Source organism: Vidua chalybeata, chromosome 1, assembly GCF_026979565.1.
Source record: "Vidua chalybeata isolate OUT-0048 chromosome 1, bVidCha1 merged haplotype, whole genome shotgun sequence".
NCBI classification, from domain to species: Eukaryota; Metazoa; Chordata; class Aves; order Passeriformes; family Viduidae; genus Vidua; species Vidua chalybeata.
Genome location: NC_071530.1, coordinates 122,856,896 through 122,880,047, shown reverse-complemented (window position 1 = coordinate 122,880,047; position 23,152 = coordinate 122,856,896). Strand labels below are relative to the sequence as shown.

At 38.1% G+C, this 23,152-nt stretch overlaps 1 protein-coding gene across 1 annotated transcript in view; it reads right to left on the bottom strand.

Annotated features, from left to right (window-relative positions):
- The window catches only part of ZFHX4 (zinc finger homeobox 4), a 126,279-nt gene that overhangs the window by 99,705 nt on the left and 3,422 nt on the right, over window positions 1–23,152 (bottom strand). The window contains exon 2 of the mRNA XM_053958958.1: window positions 22,374–22,876. Within this exon, the coding sequence (XP_053814933.1) occupies window positions 22,374–22,876 (503 nt within the window). The remainder of the gene's footprint in view (window positions 1–22,373; window positions 22,877–23,152) is intronic.

Here is a 23,152-nt window from a genome sequence, read left to right as displayed (position 1 = left end):
ACGAGGGATCCTTGCCTGACCCTGGAAGACAGTCTGTTTATATCCTGACTTTAACAATAATAATAGAGAACTAAACGTTCTTGTATCTTTTTGTTTTAGCCCACATAATCAGAAACATCATTAATGTTCATGCCTTTATCCTTCTTAAAAATCCTGATAAACTGTTTATCCGGATAACCCCCCACCGCAGCAGTGAATTTCACAGGCTGATTGTTTACTGCAGAAAAAAAAAAAAAGAGTAGCTCTGAGTTTCACTGAATGCCACCTCCCTCTCCTACTACAGTGTCAAGTAAAGGGAGCACATGGCTGGGTTTCACTCTCTCCTTCATCATTTTATATACAGCCCTAAGCCATACCACCTTGTGCTGTGATCCCTTCAGATCTCTCAGGCTAAAGCAGGGTCAGAACTCGGAGGGGAGATCTCCAAGGAAAACACCAGTGCTACAAAAAAGAGTTTTGGCAATTCATTGATGGTGCTCTCTGTCTAAATTAGTAATGAGTCAGTGTCCTAGCTTGGTGTTTAACAGCACTGTCCTGTTAGGAAATGTTTCCTTTTGGTTGAAACAAAGAACAGATTTCACAACTGCTTGTACTTAATAAAGTTATTAAGTACGTGGCACATTTTTTCAAAGGAGGAAGAGTGTTAAGACAAATGTCTTGGCCAAATTTCAACTTGTAATTATGTTTTGCCTACCTACAGGCAATTCCCTGTGCAGTTTCACTTGAACACGGCTTTTTTTTTTCTTTTTTTTCACCTGCCTTGAAAATACTTGCAGTGCACTGTTGCTGCACACACTTGAACACGAGCTTTCTTCCACTCTACCAGTATGTACACGAAGATGGCCCTATATTACACTTAGGCTAACACAGATTGAAGGAGCACTGAATTTAATTAACATTGTTAAAACATTTTGAAAGCCTCCGAATAAGGGCTTTACATAAGTGTAAAGTATTACCATAGTTTCTACAGTCTGTTTATTTAAACTTAATAAGATTCCCTTCACACCCACACCCATACACACACACACCCACCCATACACACACCCTTTTTTTGCTTTGCTAAGTAAATGTACATTAATAAATAGTAGCGTTACCCAAGTCATGAAAATTTATTTTCATCTAAGAACAAACTCTCCCAACATGGCCACCTTGTATTCCCTTCACCCTCTAAGAAACTGAAGGGCAAGCGCCACTTGATAGTTGGTGGAATGATCGAAAATTGAAGTTTTTGATCAAGAAAATGAGAAAGCAGATTCTTCATTTGCCAACCACTCTCTGAAAATACAAGTTTTCAGTATCTTTTGAGATTTAGCCCAGGGCACTGTTAGCTGATCTGAATTATGTATATGAAATGAGGTTTTCAGAGAGAATTGGGGTCTGATTCATTTCAGTCTTTATAGGTTGAAACAGAGTGAAAACTGCAACTAGAGGCAAGTTGAGAGACTTGGAACAGAGCTGAAACTGCATCTGCAAAATACTTGCTGTCAGAAAAACTGGCTAATGGATAGACAGCTATATTCCTGGCAGCGCAAATCCCATCAAACTTTGCAGGTTTACTACCTCTCTTCGCAGCAAATCTGAAGGTGGCAACCTGTAGGCCACTAAGTTCTACAAGTTCTTCATTTAGAATTAAAGCAGGAGAGATTAAAGGTGGAGAGATGGAAAATATTAATCTGAAATTCTTGAATTAGTTCCTTCCATGCCCCACCTCTTGGCTGTTTGCTTTCCATGAATTTCTCCATACTAAATCTGCTGACCTACGCAAGGAATTTGTTTCAGAAACAGCTATGTTTAAACACATACTGCAGAATATCCAGGGAAAACACATTCTGAATGTGTAAACTTAGCATTCATGAAACAGCCCATTTCTAATAGCACATTTGCAATCAGTCAGGGAACAGAAATATACCAGGTGTCAAACCAAAACTATCCAACAAAGGACAAAAGTTTAAATGTATTAAATATTGCAACTGGCTCTAGGTTTCAGCAGCAGCAGCAGGACTGGACACTGTTTTTGGAAGATATTTCTAAGACAAAAAAAAATGAGAGAAGCCAATTTGAAAGAGAAGCAACATCTATCCATTTAGCAACCAGCTACATATATACACAGACATTACCAAGGGATGCTTATCACTCCTTGGGTTACCTCAGGAGTCAAATGCAGCATCAGCATGGCTTGTGAGTGTGGGACAGCTGCTTTGGCCATTCCTACCACCTCTGCATCCCACCATCAGGACCTCAGTTTAGAACACAGCTGCTATATCCAAACCCCAAGGCTGGCAAGATACAAAGTCAAACAATGGATTTAGAATGGATTTAGCCACCCAAGTCTAATGATATTGCTGTGGAGATGAAAATCATCTGCATCATGAAGACACCCACACCTCAAGCAAAGATGATTCTCCTATAATGGCCTTGGGCCATTATTGAATCAGTTAATCAAGAAGGGTGACCGACTAGAACTCAGCAATACTCCACGTGGGAGCACATGAGTGAACCACTGGACTGATGAACAGCCACCCCCAAACTACCCCCACTCCCAAGTCCTCCTGCAAAAAAAGAATGGAATTCCTCAAGAGTAACTTCATTTATTGCTCTCATGGCCTTCAGCTATTCATCAATACCACTTTATCATCAGATGTATCAAGAGTATCCAACAGATCTACAATAACAGGCATGCTTTAATAGTGTCTATAGGGTAAAGAACTGCCATGATGCCTCTGTCACCAAGTGCAGCTAGTAGCACTGATTCAGTCTGTCATCTTGCCTTTAAATATAGCAATCCCACATGCAGGTGTATGGAAGTGGCAGTAGTTTCACCAACTGATGCCTTAATGTGCATATTCAGTCAGTCCTAATTTGACTCTATCTTCTGCTAAGAGAGTAGGTTAGAGTTCCCAAGTCAAACTCTCCGCAATTTTTCACTGTAATTGACATCAAATATTCTAAAACATATACATATATTCATTTCAATAATCAGTACAATTAGTTGTGCACATAAATTTTTAATGAGCCTTTGAACGAAAGGTTAACAGTTTAAGAGACTGGTAATAGGAAACAATATTTATTTCATTGGTGGGTTTCAGCATCCTGAAAATGAAAGAAAAAAAATATCTGCTCCTTCTTATTGCTAGTATAGAGTTATTCCCTGTCGTGATTTAACCAGATTAAAAATCAGCATTTAAATAGAAGTCACCAGTTCAAAAGAGTAGTCCAAATCTGGAGTGATTACAATGCTTTTGCACACCATCTCATGGTCCATCAGAAATGCTCTGGCACTCTTACTCTGTTTTTAGCTCAGGGCATAAGTCATCATAAGTCAGTATTGCCCATTGTTGCTATAATAAAAAAAAAAAAAAAAAAAAGAGCAATGGAAATGATAGCTCGAGTATCACTACCCCTCCTCTTTACCACAGGACCATGCTTGCATTCAAGCCATTATACTGGGAGATTCTGCACTGATGCTCTGTAGTTAGCAGATATCACTTGTCTGCCCTTTCAATGCAACCTTGAGAAATAAAATTTATTCAAACAATTTTTAAAAAGCAATGCACAAATTGAGACCAACCTGTTTAAAGACACTGTTGAACTGCAAAAGGCATCTGAATATTAGAATTAAAACAATCTCTGAGGATTTATGCTATAGGAGTTAAATTAGTTTCAATGTGAATTTTACACTTTGATCACCATGCAAAAGTGAATTCTTTAAAACACATAGATAAGTTTTGATATGCATCTACCATTGTTTGTTATAATGTTCTATTATTTACAGCAACATAAACCACACAAGTTCCCAAAGGGTTAATACAACTAGATGACTGAAATTCATGAGCATAATCCTAAACAAGTGAGTTGAAGTTCTATCAGGTCTATTTCATAGCATCAGGGATTACTGCTAGCAGTCTAATCCTACTGAGCCTAAGGGAGACTCGTTGTATTGTATTTGAAATCCTGGCCAGGAAAGAACGGAAGGTTAAATGGGTGCCTTGCTCTGTAATCAAATATCACAGGCACTACTTATCTATTCAATGAACAACTAACGTAGAAAATCAATTAAGAAACAAATAGCTTCTTCTTTTGATTTTTTTTTTTACCTAACAAAAAGAGAGAGTGAAGAGTAAATGTTTTTATAATACATGTTTAATGAAACTATATCATATTATAAAATAATCTATACATAGACTGGCAAACATTAACAAGAAGGTACAAACACCCCATAGCAACTGCTGATGTTTTAATGCTATTTCTTTAAGTTACAGGGCTATTTTCAAGGCTAGTGTGTTTTCAAACTCTGGCAGTTGAGCGTCTTCAGAGCATATAAAGCAGCACACAGAAACTACTCATACAAAAATATTAACTGACTGCAGATAATTGGACTGTGCTCAAATGAAATCACAAATACATATCCGGTTGTTTGTAACTGAACATCTTAAATTATGTATCAGCTGTGAAGAGCATTTCTTCAGCTGTGCATCATCTTTTGTTCACTTGGTTAAAATCCCAGGAGTACTGAAAAAGGCTGAAGCTCCTGCTGGTCTTTGTTCCCAGCAGGGAGAACTCCCTTTTGGTGGTCTTGAGGTTAACACCCTACCCGCCTCCCCCCCCCATACCTGTCATTCTGAATAGACTTCACAGTCTGTGCACACAGACAAACAGCCTGACCTGGCCAGCTAGCTTGACCCCTGGGCAGGAAGAAGATCACATCTGGTTATTAATATTGGGACATTAAAAAAAATGTAATCTTCAAGGCACTTGGAGAAGCAGGCTGGCAATTATACAGTGTGCACGGGATGTCAGTCAGGGAGCATGTTAGCCTGATATTATGTCCAAGAACACTAAAACGTTCATTTTGCTCTGATGAGGGGTTTCAAACACAGTCTCCCTCTGTATCTCTGAAAGCTGGCAGGAGAAGTTTGCCCAAAGCACTTAAGGCTCCAGATTATCTGTTCTTACACTTCACAATTTTTAGTCTGTTTTACACAGTTTTATAATGCAAAACATTTGTAGCTGAAAATTGATGCAACTAGAAAAAAGATCTCACATGATTTTTTAGTAGAGAAAGGCAACTAATAAAGGGAACAAAACCTCTCAAAATTACAATTGAGAAAAACATGTTCCCATTACATTCCCTGAGTATTTTACCTCTATCCAGATTTTTTTAGTTTGTTCATTCTAGGCATCTGCATAGTAGACAGTTTAAACACAGTTTATGCAATTGGCTAAAATATACAGAAACACATTTGTACATGCTTGTGATATATATTATATACAGATGTATTTATACAAAGCTTTATATAGCACAGATTTAAGTGTCATGTGTGAAATCTTAGTTCCACCAAGTTCAACAGAAAATTTACCATTTGCCGGAGTTGGGACAAAAATTAACCCTACCTAAACAACACACTCCCATCAGGATATGTACTGTGAATATCAAAGCCCTGGTTTGACCCCTTTACATAGGCAGATAATTATTCCTATGTGACCCCAGTGGTTATATCTAAAAAAGAATGAAAGACCATGGTCTGGAACTATTATATGTCATGTGTTTTACCCCAGTCTTACTGATACCACATGGAAGATTTTATATTGTCAATATGAACCCAGCATAGGTCCAAAATTCTTCACAAAGGGCACTCTGACTGCTCAAGGCACACTTCTACACCTGTTGTGTGAAAGGTAGAGGAGCATGGTCTTCAAAGAATTCTCAAATGAGTCCTAGATGACAGCGTCAACAAAATCTCTGTGCTTGAAACAAGACCTAAAATTGTCTCCAGGAGTAATTATTGTTAATGTTCCCAGCCCAGTTAGCTTAAATCAGCTGTCATTAGTTTGGTTTTGCTGCAAACCACCATGAAGACTTTTGCCTTGCTTTCAAACAAAAAAATTTTCTTTCAGATTACATTGGGGCAACACCCAGGATGGGCCTTTTTACCAGTAATGTGTTAATCTTATGATCTTTGAGTCTTTGAAAAAGGAGCTTCATAGCATTGGAGACGGGAAGTTTCCAGCTTTTTAACAGAATGCTGGCACTTGTTTTTAGCTCCGATAGGCTTTGAGAAGTCAGACCTTCAAACTGAAATGCTACTATGTATGGAAAAGCTATTACAGGAAAAATGCAAGATGTTTCTAAAATATATTGGTCATGAAGTTACAGCAGCGTTTTCCCCCCTTAATATTACTGAGGCTTGGCCCAGTACATGCAGCCATACAAAAAAAAAAAAGAGTATTGGTAGAGTTAGAGAGCACCCTACAAATTTCTAACATATTTTTCCTAATGCAAAATATGCAGCAGGTTCAAAATGCATGATAGCTTCCCATGGGATATTCAGCACACCTTTTTTCTCTATTACTTGAAACAACACAGCCAACTCAAGCTCAAGACAATAAAATTTTTATCCCAATCATCCCAGATAAATAGAAATGTTCGTAACAATGCGCATGACAATGTACATAAACACTCACATTCAGCCACAAGAGAAAGTGGAAAAGAAAGTTATTGGCAAAAAAGGAGGAAAATATAAAGGGGTCTAGGGCTTGGTAAGCATGAAACTGGGCTAAGTGCTGCAGAAATTTAGGTGCAAATGGCACTGTGAAAAACAGACACGTAGAGATGTCGGTAGAGAAGGAAGAAAAATGTGGTGAGGTGGTAAAAAATGTCTGTGTGTGCAACTGAGGTTGCAAAGAGTAAACCACAAGGCAAGGATGACACTATGCACGCTCCTGAGGGAGCTGGCATTTTGGAGTGAAATTCCAAGCTTCAGGCAAGAGAGGAAATGTTTCTGACAGGTTGGGGCCTTTTAGGGTGGAGGCTTTCTGGTTTTAAATAGCAGCTGCTTAAAAAATATTCACAAATGTGGAATAATTTAGGAGGAGAAATGGGCTATAAATGAGGTGTCCTAGTGTGTATGCTCACCCACAAAGTATGTCATGGTTATCAATACCCAGCAACCTGGTTTGATCTGTAAAAGATATTTAGGGAAGTGGATTTCATTGTATCAACTCACACTCTGTATCAAACAGGCAAACTGTTTCCATGAGAGGGAAAACAGTCCCAAATTCACATCCTCTCCTCCTTTACACATCCTCATTGCAGAGCAGTCTCTCTGACTCTGCCTTTGTGACTAGCCTTTTATCTAGAGCACCAGAAACAAATGGGAAAGCCCTAGAAATAAACTTTGGGAGAAAAACAGGAACAGTAACCATCAATTTCAGCAAGAAATTACTGAAATAACAGGACTTTTTGAACTGGATAATTTCTCACAGTAGTGACAAACCACAGTAGTCAAACCACAGGAGAGCCATGTCTCAGTCAATTGACAAAGTTAAGAAACACTGTCGTTTTGGAAAACTTCTCTATCCCTGGAGTAATACTACTGAGATCATCAATACTGCAACAAGATGGATTTAGCCTACATTCTTCCTGTCTCCTTCCTCTCATCACCGTTTTAATAGGAAACAAACAACATTTTTAAAGCTTCAAACAAATTCTGCAGAGGATAAAGACTAGCAAAATCCTTGTAATTTTTCCTGAATCTTAGCAAATATTTAGACTTTTGCTTAACAATACGTCCTACCTCATACTAAAGAAATTTCACAGACTGCTCATGCCACTGGCAGCTGAGAATCTTATATTTGTGGCATAGTGAGGAAATAATCCTCACCAAAAATTAAATGCTGGGTGAAAGGCTAGGGGATGGGATGTGTGAATGACAGCCTTGTGCATGTTTTAGCACTGAAAAAGGACAACTGGTGCTGGGAAAGAACTGTGGTAGTCCATCAAGCCCAGAACACACTGACACAGCCCAGGAAGGCTCCCTGCAAGGTGAGCACAAGAAAAATGAAACCTACCTGAGCAGGGGATCAAAACACAGGACTGCAGTCAGCCCCTACAGCTTGTGACAGCAGCCACTGCCTTTCTGTAGCAGATAAAAAGTTTTCTGAAGTCACCAGCATCCCCCTGAGCTGGCTCTGCCTGGGAGCTCCCCACGTCTCCCTGTGAAGCAGGGATTTCACTCTCATCACAGACACACTTCCATGTACTCCGCCCTTCTGCTACTGCCCTTCCCAGTCCTTCTCCTGCCACATCTCCTGCAAAACGTGTGGTGGGAAGAACAGGCTCCCTGCCAGCCAGGGACTCCCTGACACAAGCACAATAACTCTGCCCTCCCCCACGGCAGGGAACTTGCATCACATCTCCAGTTTCTTTCTTGCCCCATTAATGGCAGAAAGGGAGCTGAGCCAAAATTAGAGAGGGTTGTCCTGTGACTGTGTGTTTGTCATACATTTCCTTGTTTCAAGTTTTCTCCAATGACTAATAGCGTCTTTAAGAGTTCCAAACAAAAGTAAGTTATTCTAAGATGGAAATTGCTGGACATAGTGAGAAACATTTTGAAGTATTTCTTTTTATGGGGCATAAGAAATAAAAAAGGAAAAAAACTCTCAACATTTATATACTTAAACTTCTCAAAAAAAAAAAAGGAGAGGGAAGAATGTAAAGCATTACAAACTTAGTTTTGTGAAAAAAGTATTCAGTGATGTGCTGCCAAGATAAGTGCCTCTTTGCTTTAACTAATTAGCACTATTACAGGGTTCAGTAGTGATATTTCAGCAGTAATTGATCCTCTGATGCAATTTTTGTGTATTTCAAACTAGCCAATACATCCAGCCAAGAAGGCTGTGCAAGGATGGAGGCTGGCAGTCAGCACAGAGGTGCCAGTCACTCATGAGCATGACCTTGGATCCTGGGATGCTAAACAGATTCTGCCAGGAGGAGCCACTAGGACTCAGTATTCTAGAAATCAGAGCCCTAATCCCTCCACTTTTAGCACTTTCTACTGGCAGGTAGCACAGCTAATTTAAATTCAGGTATTGACTGTCCTGAACTAGTGTTTATATACAGTCACACAGGGAATTTGAACTTCCTGGCTTGCTCTGAAATTAGTATTTCATTTCAAATGTTGTGCTGACTTGGTGGGGAGGGAATTTGGCATTATATTTTCAGATTACTTCATACTACATACAGGGTAACATAGTTACTATGTATTTTTTTTCTTCTAAACCCTAATGTGAAAGGTTTTAATGTCAAGCAGCATGAAGGCCAGAACAATCTAAAAGTCAACATAGCTCCCACAGTATGAGCTCAACCACAACAGACATTCCATCTGTATTTCATGGTATACCTTAATAACAATCAATAATACATTAAAGTGAGCACCAAACAGTATGAAAAGAGGACACTACAAAGAACCAATTGCAGTTATGCCTCAGCCTTGCAGTCCACATGCAGAAACAGCACCTTCTATTTTGCATCAGTACATAAATATCTGGGGTAAATATTTGCAGATAGATGGTTAATTAGCTATTTCTGTTCTTCAGGCTCAGCAAATAGTTAACTGCCTACAGACATTTGCACCTCAAGCCACTAGGTATAGCAATACATGTGGGAAAGCAACGAGAGGCAGGCAATGTGAAGAGACAGGCAGTGTGACATGGGCACAAGGAGATGCTTCTTTCTCTCACTCTCCTAATATTAGGGGGAATTTAATTACTCCGTGGATTAATTTCAGAGCTGGAGTTTTTTTCCACTCAGCTGGCTATGCAGAAGCAGCCTAACCACATAATGTAGGCACTTAACAGAGGGGCAAAAAACTAAACTGACAGAGGCAGAAAACAAGCTAGATGAACTAACAGGGCATTTAACAGAACAAGTTAGCTCTGTGTCTTCTAACTGCAAACTAGGATTGATCCTGCAGAAGTCATAAATGAACTCATGACAGTCAAGACCAGCCAAAGAACTGTGAGAAATACCAGATACTTTTGAAGTTAGCTGAGCATGCAGAAGAAACTCAGTATTGACAGATAAATCTAAGAAAATGTATATTAGAAGGAATACTTTGAACCAATCAAACGTTTGGTGGCTAAGTTAAATGTAGCTACTCCAGGACACTTCAGCATCAGTTTGAAGGGGGGGCGTGGGAAGAAGCATGTAATGAAAGGCAACATATTTCCAGCACAGACTGCAATAGGATTTGTTTAAAGCAGATTATATTTTTGGATGCACCAGGCATGGGACAGTAAGATCATACAGTTCCACTGAGAACGGCATGTTCAGTTCTGAAATATCTGTGTATCTCCAGAAAAATTTAACACTGGTAAAAGGAGTTCAGAGATCAGTGATGGGATTAGCAGAAATGTGGAAAAACTTCCACTAAAAGCAAGACTGAATGGATTGAAATTTTTGTGTAAATAAAAGAGAGGCATGATAAAAAGACCATAAAGTAATCATAAAGATTATTGTGAAGTTATAAAGTTTATGTAAAAGATCATAAAGCAAGTAAGAACACATGATCTTCTTCATTATATTTCCAGATGAATAAAAAGAAAGAAAACTTAATAAATTAACAACAGAAAATTTTAAAATCCAAAAAAAATATCTGCATGCAGGTTAAATTAACCTGTGGAACTCCTTCCCACTGCATGTGATTGAGCCAGAAGTTCACTTTATAAACTGATTTGATGTCTGTGTACCTGTAAGACTACCCAAAGTCTACTTTGAGGGGGAATATATACTTGAATTTATATGATGTTAATTCATTGCGAAGTACAGAGGACATACGAAAAGAATAAGCATTTTCCTGTATAAGCAACATTATTCTATATTTGCCCATGAAATCTTTTTTTTTTTTTCCCCTTTGGTCTGCTTTGCTCTCAGAAGCAATTGTTGTTAGGCAGTCTGTAGCAAAGAGATTAGATAAGGTGGACTAATGGTATAATTTGCTGTGATAGGACAATGATTGCATACTTGGCCTATTAATGTGTTGTTGCTTTTAAAATAACATTCTCTTCTGTTATGGACAGCCACTTCAAGAAATGTACTTAACTAACTTTATTTGCAATAGAGTATTTTTCATTAGGACAGGTTGGAAAGATATCTCATGATTAAGTAACTCAGAAAGAGCTCCAAAGAAAAAAGTAATATTATTTACACCCAGACCAAATCCTGATAATTTCAGCCCTAAAAGTGTGTATAAGAAAATTGTAAGTAACTGGGAGAAAGAAATTAAAAGAAAACTGGAAATCCAACCTTGACTGCAGCAGACGCTAACATATACAGACCTTCGTACAGCATTGTAGAAGATGACAGTAGCAGCCTGGGTTATGTATAGACACACATAGTTTTAAATCCTGTTTATGCTCCTGGGAAGTGCACACTTATATAAGCACACACACCTTTTGTTACTGTCCACTGCACCCCCTGCACAAGAAACCCAGCCTCAAACAATTGTGACTTCCCTTCTAACACTACTATTGGGTAACTGCTCTTGTGAGCATGAACAACTTCAGACTCCACCTCTAACACTTCCCAATACTTGAATTCATCCTTCCCAACTACAGACACTCTATTAAGTCCATGTAAAAATAAATATATACAGACAGAAAGACAGACATATGTGAAGAACTTGTTATGCATAATTATAATTCTATGAGGACCATTTAGACTGTCAGATGTACTACAGGCCAACCTCTCAATCACCTGTCCTTGGTTAGAGACACATTGGGTTTTTTTTTTCCCAAAAGCCATGCTCTGTTTCCCAGTACAGACAGTATTGACCTTACCTTCTAACTCTATTAGGATAAACAACTACTAGAAGTAAAGGAAAGACATTTGTTTAGTTCCTGTTGTGGACACATGAGGCATAAAACCTTTGTATCTGGAGAGCAGAAAAGCTGAGTGAACTGGGATACAGGCTCTCTGTAGCATGAGATTTCAGAGTCTCCTTTTATTGATTACCAGCTCAACTCTTCCTTATCATAAAAATTGTTACTTACACAGAACTCTTCAAAACCAGCATAGTTCTTGTATTTTGTGTAGCCTAAAATGCTTTGGGTAAACCCTATCATCTGTTTGATGATTTTGAGGTAGCTGAGGCCACAGAATTTGAGCTTCTCAGTGAAAAACTCATGAAATAAAGAAAATAAATATCCTAGCAAGACTTCTTGGATACAGACCCTACATGTAACATGTTGAGTCAGAGATGATACCACAAATCTATTTTTGTTTTTTGGAAAACAAAAAAAGACAACACAAAAAAGCAAAAAAAATTCAAAGTGACTACAGAGTGTCTGAGTAAGGATTTGCTCTTTCTCAAAAATACCTGTAAGCAGTCCTAATGACTAGCTACAAAGATTTCCATTCCTTGAGTTCTATAAGTCACAGAATTCAAGTGTTGCGAAGATATTGTTGAAGCCTGACGCACTACAAAACACACCAGTGGAGACAGGAACAGAGAGACAGAGCACATTGACAGCATATCCAATTCATCACGGCCTATGAGACTACCTTAGTAAATCAAAAAGTGGCAAAGGATATCTACAGCCTAGATACAACACCTGTTACTGAGATGCATCTGCAACAGGGTTAGACCCAGGGGACTAACAATACAGCAGTGCTTTCAAATCTGCCCAAACTCTAGGTCAGAAATTTGGTAAAATTAGTCCTAAACTATTTTCTGTGGCCTGTGATCTTTGTCATCTGAGACCTGACTTCAGAAGATCCCGTCCTGACATATCCCAGGATTCCAGCTTCCTCCTGGGTCAAGAATTTGAGTCAGAGAAGCTCCTGAACAAATAAGGACATAAGGTTTTCAGAAACACTTGCAGTTTGGACTCATTTTTTTCCACCAGCTTTACTCTTCCTAATTTCCAGTCATTCATTAGCTGCTTACATATCTGCAAATGCCAAAGGGTGTTTCCAAAATAGTAACATCTAGATATTAAAGCTGTCTCATTTCAGTAGTAAAGCAAACTTTTTTCCATGCTCTCATCACTAGCACACAAAGAACAAGAATACCAAAACGCTCCTTAGACTTTGTTTCATTGTTCTCGTTGTAAATATATCAAGTTTCTGGTCATTCACAAAGTGTTTATTCAATTAGAGAACACTAGTATTTTTTTCCTCAATCTATTTCCCATAGAGCAAGTTTTTCTCTAAGTTACACAGAAAACAGGAACATTGTTGTCTGAATGGTATGAAGCTGCATCAGGGGAAGTTCAGCTTGGACAGTAGGGAAAGGCTCCTTAATGAAAGAGTGGTTGGTCACTGGCACGGGTTTCTCAGGGAAGTGCTCACAGCACCGATCCTGTCAGAGTTCAAGAAGCATCTGGATGACAGTCATACAGTTTAGTTTTAGGTGTCTTGCGAGGAGCAGGAAGTTTGATTCAATAATCCTTATAAGTCCCTTCCAACACCAGATTCTGATTCTGTGATTCTGTGAATCACAGTGCCCTTCCTTCTCCTTTACTATTAGGACCCAGAGTTTTGAATTTAGGATAAGGATAATATCAATTATAGCTATTGTGATACTTGAGCCACTTGCAACATCTTAGGATTTTCCAAGGAAAACATCTTCCTTTTTAATAAATTTATTTGGAGACAACTGACCTCCCTCACCCAAGAAGTGCTATGGGTCCAAACACAAGCTTAGGATGCCAATGGAAAAATTCCGTATGTGCTAAACAACTAAAATCAAGAGATGTAGACCTTTGTAATTGCCTGATAAAGTTCTGGAAAGAAGAGTTTTCACTGCTGACCTTTGTTTTAAAAGGGTCATCTTGAACTTTCTCTAAGAGTAATCTAGTTTTCTGTTAAAGGCTGGGGTACAAACTATCCCAGAGCAGCAGATTCTGTGCCATCTTTATGGCTCTACGGTTCTTTTCTCCAGAAGCAGTGCAAGGAAGTAGTGCATGTTCTTGATTTTTGAGAGAGTTTACAAGGGAGAACAGGGACTACAAATAGCGAGTCTCTTTGGGCAGAGCACTGAATACTGTCCTTGTATGCTAGGCTTCCTGCACACAATCCAGCAATAAACCAGTAGTTATACAGTTATGTATTTTACACATGAAAATCATGTGAACAGCATGTGAACAGCATGGTTTGATTAATACTCTAGGATAACATTTTTAAATAGAAAAAAATCACATTTTTTTGTTAGGCAACCCTGGTGGTCAAACATCCACTCTTGGAATGAGGCTAGTATGTTACTATCCATAGCTCCTATTAGCAATATGTTTCCTGTGCATGCATATAACCAATGAGTATTGCTCATACCCCTTGTACATGACAAATCCTTTTTTTTTTTCTGTTATTGTAACTGCTACTGCAGTAGGATGCCCAAGGCATGGGAATCTGCACACTTCATCATTCAAAGACTACCTTTGCTCAATTTTTGTTTTCTTCAATACCCCCTGCTTTTAAAAGCTAAGGATTATTTTAATGCCTTCCTTCCCACTGGTAGAGTAAAACATACATTTTCCCCTGAGGCTATGGTGCATAATATGCTGTGTATCTGTTGCAGTACTGAAGGGTTGGCACGTTGTGCTGCAGACCAAGGGGGTAATTTCTATGACATCCTCCTTCATGGCTGCCCACAAAGCAACAGTCTTGAAGTTCTTAGCAAAGCTTTACTTTTTTTACGTATCAGCATGAGGTTGTACCATCATCAGTCTGCACTATCTGCCTGTATTAAGTACCAGTCTAACAGGCAGATCATCAGGTTCAAAAATTATTGCAAACCACCACTTGTAATTTATGTTTTATCAATATAAAGCCTCTACTCATATTTAACATAATTAATACCTGTTTCCTGTTGTACTGTATTATATTTTACCCAAAAGCATACACTTGGAAGTTTATCCAAGAAAATACATCTCCTGCATTGTGCCTGATCCTTTCTGAAACCAAGAGAAATTGCATTACTTAGTATTTCACACCAGCATCTTCACTATCCTTTCTTATCCTTTTCTGCTCCAGCTGTACCCCAAAGGAGGAAAAAAGAAGAAATGCAGAAAATTCATTTGTCTGTCTAGCAATATAGATATATATAGAGCCAATACAGTCTCAAAATCTGTGTATCAGAAACCTCAAATCTGTCCTGTACATATGAGGTCCGGTAGATTTTACTCCCATTAATTCTCCCATGAAATCACAATTCTGGTATTTTGGTGGATGGACCAACAAATGCATAGACCAAGGGAAAGTTTCTTCTAAATTACTTAGCAAAAACAACAGCAAAGCTGAATTACATGTATCCATGTCAAAATATAACTTTCCTGTCATGTGTCAGTCTTTTTACTTTTTTTTACTGCTCATTTTTAAATATGTGGAAGACAGCGTAGAGAAAAATCTCGCCTGGGAGAGTCTGGCAAACTAATTACAATTTTAGAAAAGACACCTGTAGTGAGTTGCACAATATCAGCTAAAGTCTCCTATGGGTAACAAGAAAATGTATGTTGCAAGGCTGGGAGGGAGTGGCTGCTAAATCCATAGCTGCAATCTATTAATGCACACATACATATGCACTCACATTGACACAATACTCTTGCATAGACTATACACTGTATCTCTGCTTTGAATCTCAGCCAGAAATAATTACATATTTCTCTTAATGTCAGAATGAAAGAACTCCAGGCACAAAAAATAGCTGTTATACAGCCATTTTGTGTGTTGAGCATATTGAATAAGTAAGGCTGATGCTCTTTCTGTTGCTTTGGCTCTCCTTGCTCACTGCTTTCCAAGAGGACCTACTCTCTCGGGCTCCACTGCAAGCAGGCTGGTACAGCCTCCTTTCCACGAGGAGCCTCACACACTCTTATCCAGGACAGCACACAGACTGGGATTCAGGACAGCATTTCCATGGAAGAACATGAAGATTCTTTAAACTATGATTTGAGAACACCTCCCTGTTTCAGCAGTGTACCATAAGCTAAATACAAAATATGGTATGTTTAACAAGGACCATTATGTAAGACAATCTGAGAGACAGACATCTGAATATCAAATTAAATGTACATAAAATATAATGTGAAAATGTTTTCTCTACTGTTTTATTTTATTTTTATCATTAAAAGGGTAGTTTTGAAGTTGCTATTTTACCAGCCAACAATATTTTTTTTATTAACTGGGGGGGGGGGGGGTGATTTTTTTAAATAAATATTCTTGTCTATAGTGTACAAGTACATATAGTAGGCATATACATTATTTGTAGCTATGACTACACAATGTATGTATAGCTGTGACTAGACAGTGTGTTCTTTGAACACCGGTTTCTCTTTATACATGTAAGCAAAACAGCATAATCTGAATTACAGTAAATGAAACTTGCAGTGGAAATTAAATTTCATAAAACATTTAAAACTGTAAGTGAATACAAATCTCAAAGGACTTTAAAAATTGAAATACCTTCTAGTCTCTATATGAGGCTTGTTTTGAGGAACAAATTAGAGTAACTTTTGTGTATCACTGAAAACAGTTTTTTTCTAAGCAACCAAAAAGAATAACATCAAGCAAAGCCCGGTTTAGCTCCTCAGGTGTGCAGACATATTCCAATTTCCTTTCCACAATGATTTTTATGCAAATCAATGCTGCACAATCTCCTGACCTCTTTTACCATCATACTGGGACAATGACAGTAAAATAATTGGATTGGCACATTTGTAGGATATTTTACTTTATATTAAAAAGTTAGTGCAGGACAATTGAAATTAAAAGAATGTGACTTTCTGTTAATTCCAAGCTGATCAAGTACCAATATTTCATGCCAAACAGAGTAAAGCAAACAAAGTGATTTGGGCTGTTAGTCCATTTGTCCCCATGTGCATATACTTCGCTTCCCCCTCAGTTGTTAATTCCTAACAACCATGCTTTCATCCAGAACAAGGATAATGAGAAAAAACCAAGCAGTGCTCCTTGGGGAACTGTTACACTAAAAGTTACCTAAGGACTAAATCCCACTTGTGCCTCCTGCATGTGGTAAAGATGAGCAAATCATTCAATACTCCTGGCTGATTTAAAATCCAAATATGCAAACAGCATTATGGAATCCAGACAGACTATTCTGCTTCACTGATGACAGATGCAGAAGAAAAAAAAGCTGGTCTGATTAATCTTTTGACTTTGAACCAGCAGAGAAGTGGACACCTCGCTTTAAAGAGCAATGCAGAACCCCAGCTGAAGTGAAGAGCAGGTGCTGCACGGTATTTGCCTTTCCTGCAGAGGATGCTAGCTAGCAGGACCGGCAGCTGACCATGAAAATTCTTGGCCCTAAGTGACCCAAGAACAGACTATAAATCCATCCTATAAAATATAGCAAAAGCCCCATTTGTTCTTCCACCCTTTCAATATGTGATGTTATACATTTGTGATTCTCTCATTTTATTGGCCTCTTTAGAAAGTTGTTTATGATCATTTGTGGACAAAACAAAGGCTCATTGTAAACTCTCTTTTAAATAAGTTGGAAGGTCAACATGAAACAAAGGGTCCCACTTTCATAACTGCTTACATGCAAACTATGCTTGTGTGTGTAATATTACAATGCATTTCAGCGAAGGGATAGAGTCCTAGCTAATTACAAAGCTAACATATAATAGCATTGCATTAGCAGCCCAAGAAATTCCTATTGAATTGCATACATCTGAAAATAGAAAGACATGGTTGTGCTGAAACTTAATTATCTTGGCAAAAACTGTGAGGGCTTGATTCTCAGAAGACATAAACACAAAGGTCTGCTTTACCCTCCCAAGGATCTAATTCTTTGTTTATTCAGACAACTTCCATCAGATAAAACTTACCATTTGGATTGACTGATTTGCCTTCTTATTTATAGTATCTACAGCTAAGTAACACAATTACTGCGTGGTTTGTGAGTAAGGGAAAGAATACTTCTGACGTACAAATACAAGGCCTCAAAGAGACAATCAGTGCGCTCTGCCAGATTAAAAAAGTTAATGCTGTTGCATTCCACTCTAGGCAAAGAAGACAAGCCTTTTCCAAGGACAGGTCTGACTGAAATGCTTTTTTATGGGTTCAAAGTAAAACATTATGGTGAAAAAATGAATACAGCTTTGTTTGTTTCTTCAGTCATCGTTAGCAATAGACATAAGGGTATTCTGGTTTTGAGCCCATATGGAAAGACCATCAACACTTTCTGCTTCTGGGTCCTTTGCCAAAATACCATATCCCACATGCCTTCTACCTTAAAACATAAAAGAAAAGGTGTTGTTCTGGTCAAATAAAGGAATAATTTTTACTAGCATACGTCGAATGTTAAAGCTGCCTAAATCCTGCCAAAGACATTACAACACCATCTGCAAAACAGATTTTCATTAAATTGATCAGTTTAAAGTTAAGCAGCTAGGCAGATGATGCTTTTGAGCTAACCTTTAACCTTTAACCTTCTTAAACTGAAATCAGGTCAGTACTCTTGGGTAATATCTTTGCTGCTTGAGAACACGGGAGGTAAAGAGATATACCAAAATTTAAAAATCATAGCATAAATAGTGTTGTGGATCAATATTTTGTCAATAAAAGGAAGACCAAGGTAGTTCTCATACAGTCTGCTAACTGCTGCCTCTCACTTTCCCTGAGCTTCTAAATAGTTGCATACACAATGTAAACTGCAGTAAATATAAAGTATAAAAGCAATTAATATTGAGGGCATTATCAGCTAACCAAAAAATATTTTTGATAAACTGTCTCCAAATATTAATTTGTGATTAGAAAGTGGTCATGTCATTCAGTTACTTGGTTAAGTAAATTTTACTTTCAGTCATTCCAGTTTACTTTATAAAAAGGCTATCCTGTACTTATTTATTTATTTATTAATAAAAGTATTTGGAAACTATTTTATAAGCACAGGACATGATATATGCAATTCCCTGAAAGCTATTTGAATAAGCTTCAAAATGGCTGCCTTAAGAGCAGTTCCAGCTATATGCATTTTACATCCACAGATACAGATCACCATCCTGCCTCAGCTTCCCAAATCTGCAGAAGCTGAATGCTTCCTCCTGCAGAATGGAAATGCACTCTGTTGCTATAGAAGCTTTCTCTGTTTACTTGTGGAGTCACTGAATGCTTCTTGATGGATGCTGCCAAGAACTTGCAACTCTTCTGTGGTTTAATTTGCTAATATCAAGCTTCACAATTCCAAAAGTAAGTCTTTGGGAAATTCATTTAGGCCAAGCTGAGTTCATTTAGGGTAAGGCCGTCTTTGTTCTGGTTCTTAGCAGCCACATTACCAACACCATTTGAATACTGCACTTCTGTAAGGAACAACCAGGCCATTTCTTCTTTAAATAACTTAGAAAACAGCTAAAAAGGTTCCACTTTGCCACATTTAGAATCTAACTCTAAAAGTGACATTTCCGTACTGCCTAAAATTATACAGCTTCAGAAGAGAAGCTCTGATGTTCATGGTTGCTTTAAAAGCTACAGCTATGAAAAGACATCCTTTTATTCCATCAATAGTTAAGCACAGGGAGAAAAATCAAACTTTTATGACAACATTTATAAGAAGAAAATTCACAAAACAATAACATTTAAACAAATATAAATTACTGAAGAAAAACTTTGAGGTATTTGACAAAGCAAAAGAACAAAGCCGCAGATTCTTCTCCTGTGCTTTCAGATGGTTTTAGTATCAAACTTTTTATTGCCAAACCATATTCACAGCACCTTAATTTTAAAAAAGAGGAGCTGCTTGAATATAAACACAATTCATGAATATTCGATATTGCTCCCAAAGCATATATCTATTATTCATACAAATTAATGTTCTTTTTTTCCTTAGGTGCTCTAAAAGTTTTTCTGATGTATCAAGAGAAAAAAGTTTACAACTCTCTTGGCGTCAACAGCTTCACCAAGACCTGACAAAACTATCAAGTCTGCTAGCAGGTAACTTAGCAGATTTTCAAAACTGCATTTATTTGCATCTTGAGGCTTGAATGTACACGTATAATTAAGAGCAACATTTTCTGGGTGATGCGCAGAGGCATTACATTCTATTATAGAGCACACACATCTAGAACATCTTGGTCATTTGGGACACATTGTAGCACTTCATGCCAACCCAAATCTTAAAAAAACCTACTAATACTCCAACTGATATTTTCAATGTGACATCACTCTCCTTCAAATTAACCTTAAAATGAAATTATATAAAAATAGTGTATGTGTGTGTATATGCTATCTGCTTTCTGAGAGTCATTAAACCCAGTGGGCTTCAAATTTCCAAGATTCTCTAGGAAGTCATGAGGGACAGAAACTTTTTAAAAAGCTGAGACACTCACTAGCAATCCTAGGGACAAGTCCTTTAAAAATACATGCATCAGGAGAGTTGGAACCCTATGGTTAACAGCCAGACACTTTCAATTGTCCTACTTAGGCCACGAAGCCTAGAGGGTATCTGGGAGTTTACGGATTCCATTTCCACTGGGATGTCCTTAACTGATTCAAAGACTGAGTTCCAAAGGCTGGTGATGGTCCCTTGCTGTGTGTAATAGCTGCTACATAGATGCTACTGAGCTGCTCCATCTAACAAACCAGGATCTGGCAAAAAAGCAGATTCAGTAGCAGGACATTTTCAGTGAAGAGGGCCAAGAGCTAATACTCTCTCCTGTAGCATCCCACATCAAATATTTTGTAGGACAGGCTGGAAACCCAAACATATTTGATACAGGTTTTTCTAGGGATCAGGTTGAGTGAGTGAAGAGAAAGTACTCTTTTGAGCAGATCGTTTGCGTACCTTGTGACTATAGTTTTTGTTTGTTTGTTTTTTTTTTTTAATTAAGCAGCTGGCATCTTAGTTTCAACAGTCTCAGAAGCTTTGGCAGTAAAGCCATCTGAGAAAAGCCTTCTGCCTTCCCTTCTCCTACTCCATCGTTCCTGTGTGTGGCACCATTTCCAGTAGCATTGCTTTGAATGGTGGCATTACAGAACAAATAATTGAAATAATGCAGGTTAACACTCTAAAAAAGAGATGGGGACCAAAAATTTGGTTGTTTTGTTTGTTTTTTGTTTTTTTTTTTTAAACCCTGACTTGAAGTGTGGCTGCATAATGTAAATGGAGGAATCAAGGAATGGCTTCACGGATGACAGGGAGCAGGAACCTCTAAAGGGAGTTTTGCTGCAGAGGCAAGTTATGTCATTGGACTCTCAGCTCTTTTCATACTTTTCATAACAGGATTTTAGATCTTAAAAAAAAACAGCAAAAAATAACACCCTCTAGAATGAAGGAAAAATGCAATTTAAATATAATATATTATTAAATTAGCAGAGCAGCCAGAACTGTGGGACAGTATAATAGACCAAAACTTGTATTACTGACATTTTTGCTCACAGCAGATGCACCAAGGTTACAACTATCAGGTTATAAAATGAAAATCTATGTTACTGCCTGTGCAGCACGTATTAGCTCAGACCAACCATTTGAACATGGCTGAACACCAGAAAAATGTTATTTCTTGCTTAAACTAGAGGTCTGCTGAGACTTTTCTATATTTTTTCTGTATGTACAGGTCTTCATCATGATTAGAAAACCAGCATAGTTGCTGTAATCAGCAGATGACTCCTGATAGTTTAGTTATCACAAATTTCTAGTATAAATCAATAGATAACACTTGCAAAATGGATTTTCTAATCATATTTAGAGCTTGTTACAGTGACTAATGGTTTGCAATATTTCCTGAATTTTTATATCCCCTAGACAAAAGAAGTTTTTAATAAGTTACAAAGTTATTCATCTTGGAAATGAATGTGTTATATTTTGTACATGAACCAAGACAATCAAGCCAATCCAGTAAACACACTGCAGAAAATAGGTTACCCCATAATTAGGGTTTGGAAAAAGTCATGACAAGTTGTGTAATAAATGGTATTCATCACTCCCACATATTCATTATATCCACATAGTTTTTTCCAGTAAAGATAAAAATATAGTTGCCATTCTACTAACATATTTATCTATACCACACCCTTTCATGTTTGTGAAAAATCATTACTGGTTTGGAAAAGAAGGGCAGACAAAAGGATGACAGTGCTTACTTTTGAATATCCTTTGTAATAATGTGGCATATTGCATGTGCTTACTGAAAATACCAATGTAAAATAACTTGGCTGTGATACATCATGGTTGCAAACAGATACATATGCCAGAAAGTGATCTCCTTTCCCTATGCACGGTATGGGCAAAACATCATTTTCCATAATCTCCCTCAAGCTTCTGATCAAAATGTAATGGACAAAATTTGAAAAGGTTATGAGAGATGAAAAACACCATTTATTATGAGAGAACTTTTAAAAAAAAAAACAACTTATGGACCCTGCGTTTACAGGAAGTGCCTCCTAAATGACCCCCAGGTGACTCAACAGGACTCATCTGGAGCACTTCTCCCTGACTAACCTGCAGTTTTTGTTTGACTATATGCATGTTCAATAAACATTTACTCTACTAATTAATCAAAGTCCTGTTTGATGAGCCCTGAATGGGTTAATTTCCCAGCCTACTTGGTGCTGGCTGGAGTTGCTGTCATAGACTTACCTTGTAGAGTTTCAGGGCTGCCTCATGCCTGTGATTGGTAGTGTGTAAGCGCAATTTATCCACGCTGTTGGTGTAATAGTCACAGGCGTTACATTTCAGGTGAACTGGGTTGCCAATGGCAATACACTTCAGCCTCCACTCATTAGTTTTGCCGCCTTCTTTAATGTGAGCCACCAGTTGATATTTCTGCATATGTTTGTCAGTCTTGCAGTGGAGCTGGAAGTTCGCTTTGAGCTGAGTGTTGTAGTTACAGAGCTTGCACTGGTAGATGTCTCCAATTACAGCCCTCCACTCCTCTTCGGGGAGTGAGCGCTCACTGCTCACATGCACACTTAGGGCCTCCAGGCTGTCAGAGGTGAATTTGTTGCAAACAGCACACTGGAAAAGCTTCAGCGCTGGGTCACTGATATAAGGTGACAGCTCTCCTGCAGTAAGGAGGGACAGGTCATCACCCATTAGCTGACCACTGGCAAGCCGGATTTCAGGCGGCAGCTCATTATTTACTACAGGAGAAAAAAAATTAAAAGGGAAAGTAGAGACCAGCAAGCATAGCACACACAAAGGAATCTGTAAAATAAAGCCTTGACAAGGAGTTTGCTTTCTCTAGAGCTTAAACTATAAAAAGCTGTAATAGGATTGAATCAGGATCAATTACAATCATCCCTTTCAGCTTCTAAATTCCCTCATCAGATAGCTTTAATTACTCCTACTGGGCATGATGTCATTCTGGAATTTGTATTTTCAAAGGCATGAAAGTTGATCAATAAAATAACAAAACA